Source organism: Olea europaea, chromosome 13 (assembly GCF_002742605.1).
Source record: "Olea europaea var. sylvestris chromosome 13, O_europaea_v1, whole genome shotgun sequence".
NCBI lineage: Eukaryota > Viridiplantae > Streptophyta > Magnoliopsida > Lamiales > Oleaceae > Olea > Olea europaea.
In genome coordinates, this window is record NC_036249.1 from 13,705,877 (window position 1) to 13,710,816 (window position 4,940).

The following is a 4,940-nucleotide window of genomic DNA, read 5'->3' on the forward strand; positions in this document are numbered from 1 at the left end:
ATAAATAATAACAGATGGAAAGTGCGACTAAACATGTTCAACCTACAGTTGAAAAGACAGCGGGAAACTCCAAATCAATTAGGCTCCCAAATGTAGCCCCCGTTTGGCTCCCATCTCACGGGTGAAATAGTATTTTTTTGAAAAATAAAAAGTAAAAAAAGAAATTTTTTTTTACGTGTAATATTATTTTATAAAAAATTATATAGTTAAAAATATGAAAGAAAAAAATAAAATGTAACGAAATAAGAATTAATGGGGCCAAACGGAGTCGTAAAGAGTTGGAAATTAGAGGGCCATACTCAGCAGCGGAAATCAAGGACAGAAAGTTTTCTTTATCAGCATTGGCACAGACCACAGAGTTTTCTCTTGGACTCTTGTGCAAAAGTCCACGTTCCACACAACTCCAAAAGACTTCTGTTCCTTTTCATTTTTCTTCACAACACAGTACTTTCTACTTATTAGCTCTGTAACGTTTAGACAATTTTTAGGATTCTACTTTTCTTGAGCATAAAGAGTTCAATTTTCAGTTCTCTTCTGCTGAAAACTCTAAAATTATGGGTGTAGTAAGTTTACTTTCTAAATCTTGAATCTTTTTTCTGGGATTCTACATTTTCTGTCCAGGAATTAGTGTTAAAATGAACTTATTGTTTGATGGGTTGTGGATTTCAGGAATACAGCTGGAAGAGTGGACAGATTCCGGCATTTGGTGACTGGGACAAGGCGAATGAGCTTCCAATTACTCAGTATTTCGAGTGTGCAAGGCAGGCGGGGCTGAGGCGGTGCAGCTGTTCGGCGGAATGCATTTCGTATGGTGGTTCTTGGGGCTGCGCCGCCACTGATCTTTACTCTGCTGAGTATGAGAAACCTCCGTTTCGGGCTGTTTATGGTGTTCCTCCACGAAAGGTCTTTCTACCCAACATATTTCCTGTCTATAGCATATAAGATTCCTTACTTTATCAAGATCTAACACATGCTAAGGATGCTTGTATTTAAGTCTTGATTGTCGGCTGATGATATCATTGGATTTAGTCATTTTGGAGAATCAAGATAATGGTGGATTTATAATTGACTTAAAGGATATTAAAAAGATTTTATTTATTTATAAAGAGTATTCTATATATAATAAAGATATATTTCATATTTAGAGGGTAAAATTTTTCATACTCTTCAATAATGTGAATCTTCATTTTTGCTTTTTGTTTAAAAAAATATTTAAGGCATGTTCCGTATTGATTACGAGAATTGATTTTTTGACGATTAGAGAGAAAAATATTTTTCACATGTGATTGAGGAAGTCAAAAATAACGGTTGAAATAATAAAATAACGATCAAAAAATTGATTTTTTTAGGTGAAAAATTGCTAGGGGCTTATTGATTTTTTTTCTCCTATTTTATTTAATATATATTTTATATATATTAAATGATCAATCAATTCAAATATAATTTGAATAATTAAAAAGATAGAATATTGGAATATGTAACTTATTAAAATACAATTATTATAAAGTAAAAATAGATATTGACTTTGACTCTCCAAATTTGGAGGACAAATTTTTTTTGCATTGTATTGGCCTTTAGCTTGTTTACTCTCCTTGTTCGAGAGTTAAATCTATTCTTTATTTTAAAAAGTTGGTATAAAGTCTTTTTTGAGGTTATTTTTGAGTAGTGATTCTTTAAAATAGTGATGATCTTGCTAATAGTCTCTTTAAAATACTGTTGAGAATCAGAATATTTCCTAACTAATGCTGTCAACCTACTTCTTTACCCAAGCTCAGACCGCCAAGAATTTAGTATATGTAATATATTGTGTTGAATCTTTTGACATGAAATTGCGGCATTTTTCGGTAATTTTACGACGCACTTCCATCCCCTGTAAAATCCATCTATGTATGTTCGACTTTTCAGCAAGTATTCTTCTGTTTCTGTTGTAAAATTTGTGGTTAAACATTCTGATTCCTGAGGTACATCCGTAGATAAGAAAATTACGTTCTCTCTTTGACACTGAAAATTAGACGTAGCTTCTCAAATCTTCAGTTTGAGTATGATGATAACTTTCTTGGAGTTGATGCAGCGGACCATTTTCCATTCCAACTAAGATGGATGAAATTAGGGTCTTGCTACTCATACACCGAGCTTGTTGTGAGGGGGGCCTGTGATTTTTTTATTCAATGTGGCCCCCTCTCTTTTGTGAGAGGGCAAGCTCGGTGTACAACCAGCAAATTCCATGATATTACGCGTCATTTTGTACCTTTTGCTGACAAGTAGAATGGAAAATAACTGAATCTTCGTTGAACTATGTATTTCTGAAAGCTACTAAAAATGCATAACATTGCAGACAAGGGGAAATACCAAGCGCTATGCAGATATCATGGAAAAGAGAAAGCAAGTTAAGGCGCGGGAGGCAATCGAGCAGCAGAGAAGTCGGCCTTTGTCTCAGAAGCATATTATGAAGTCTGCAGAATTTATCCCTCGACAATCCATTACTTCTGCAAAACCAGTTGACGAAGATCTTTACAAAATTCCTCCCGATCTTCTTCACAAGACCAAGCGCGTAAGTCCTATCTATTTTGTGTCCATCCCTACTGAGTTTACCATATAAGTGAATTATATAAGCAGACGCAAAATCAATGATCATATCCTCTTAATTATTTGCCTATTTGCTTTAATGCAGAAGAAAAAGTTGGGATTCTTTTCCCGGTGCATTGTTCCCCCTTGTGCAACATGATTTCGAATGCAAGAAATCATATTGAATGGATGTTCATTTTTGTATATTCGCAAATCTTGTGGATGCATTCAGTATGACTATCAGGATAGTGATTTTGATCAGGTAACATGAACTTCTAATGGCATCTCTGTTTATTGATACGACGACTGAATTGAATTTATCATGATATCAATGCAGTTAATTTAGGTAGAATAGTCTTATATTTCCATCGGTCGAGTTGTCTTGTTGAATATATTTACAAATTGACCAAGCTTCCTCAAACATCAGTATAATTTTGAAATTTCAAAATTTCAATGAACTGTCAATGGCAAAATTCTGTGAGAATGTTTACAAATGACCTTCAATCATATAGAAGCCTGAAATTGACAAGAAGAATTCCACTCAAAAACCGTTCTATCCATATTTTTCCGAAGTATAAAAAAATTCAGGAAGACTGAACCACGAAGGAGTTAGTATGGGAGCCAAATATGTACAGAGCTTTGAGAATTATCAATTTTAAGCATTGTTTGAAATAAAAGCAAATATATTCAGCCTCTCAAGAATGCCATTACTTTCCTTTCAGCTCGCGAAGTTCCTGCTTGTGCAACGATACATAGTCAACTGCCCAGATCTCCCTCTGCTTCTTTTTGACTACAGCGACTACCCGTCTACCCCTAAAGACATAGCCCTGACCCTATTTTCCAAATAGATGCATAAACTTAAAATTGCTGTAGCAGCATCCTTTACTGCCAATGGATGCCCTTCTTGCACGAGAATGATCAGTGGCTAAACAGATCCTGATTTCATAATAACATGTTTATTTGAGTCGATAATACAAACATGGTCGCAGATGCATTGCTCGTCATCTTAAGGCTTTCGCTTCTCAAGGACTCGATAGGAAAAAGAATGGCCAGTGTAGTTTCCTGTAATTTCGGTTAAAGAATTCTGACTTGAAAAGGAGAATTTCCAAGATCTTTATGTTTAATCACCTTGATATTCGATGTCCCAAAATCTTCACTGTTTGTACTCTTATGGTCTCAATCTCGATCACAATTGAAAGAGATCATTATTCATGATCAAAGTGTCAAGATCTGTGAGTTTTCTTGAAAAAATATGATTCCAGTTCCTCTTCAATTTTGATGTATTTTCCAACACGAAAAGCCAACATTTTTCTCTCATGTTTTGTGCAAGACAGGTTAATGGAAGTTGGGGGCGAATCCAAAATTTTAGCTGAACTAGGGTGATCGTTGACTGTTGACCATCGATAGTCAACGACTATAATGGCGATGTTATTAATACTAAATTAAATAATGTTAAAAATTCTTCTATCTTTATATAAAGGCATTAAAACGTAAAAATTATACATTTATATGAAAATATAATTTAATACAATTAAAAATAAAAAATATAAATTATATAATACAACATCACTCTGTGATTTGCATTCTCCGGGGTCTCATATTTTGAAATCCTTGCAATCCTTGCAAGATTGTCTCATTCTCATCTTTTTGAAAAACTCTTTCTCCACATAATTTTAAAATATGATTCAAGTTTCAATTTCCAATTTTTAACACCAATTTATCACAAATCATAAATTCCCAAATTTATCATTTTCCATTTTCAAAAATCACAGTACACTCCTATTAATTTTTAACATCACTTATTCTCAAAATCTTAAATAACTCAAAATTCATAAATCTATAAATCATAAAATACCTAAAACAACATTTAAACAGTAAAAACCAAAAAAATTACAAATAACCGAAGAAGAGATTGGTCGGAGGACAGGCGGCTTGAGGGAGAAGACTGGAGGCCGAGTCTGATGTCTGGAGGCAGGCTGCAACTAGGGCCTAGAGCGGGAATCTGGTTTGGACAGCAGGGGCAGATTAGATTTACGGTTGAAACTAATTACAATTGTTTTAAATGTATATTTGTTTTGTATAGTTTCTATTCAGCCACTTAAAAAAAAATAAAAAATAAAACATTTGGTCCAATGTGAAGAGCCCAATATTTTATTAAAAAAGAAATAAAAAATGGCCCAACACAATTACATAATTCTTCTTCCTTTCGAGTTCATCCGCGACGGTAGCTGTTTCCTCCAAACGGACTAGACCTCCTCTGTAAAATTCACTTCAACAACTCCAACACGTGCGGGTGCACCCCCTCACCGAGTACTGGATCCGCCATTGATGGAAGTTCTTGGGAGTTGATGGGTTGAGAGAAGTTACAGTATAGG

At 34.4% G+C, this 4,940-nt stretch overlaps 1 protein-coding gene across 1 annotated transcript; it reads left to right on the plus strand.

Annotated features, from left to right (window-relative positions):
- Positions 1-365: 365 nt before the first annotated feature.
- Positions 366-2,935, plus strand: LOC111407675. Its single transcript, XM_023037303.1, has 4 exons — positions 366-563; positions 670-903; positions 2,336-2,551; positions 2,672-2,935. Exons 1-4 carry the CDS (start codon positions 555-557, stop codon positions 2,723-2,725), a joined length of 513 nt encoding a protein of 170 aa, XP_022893071.1. The 5' UTR covers positions 366-554; the 3' UTR covers positions 2,726-2,935.
- The last annotated feature ends 2,005 nt before the right edge of the window (positions 2,936-4,940 follow it).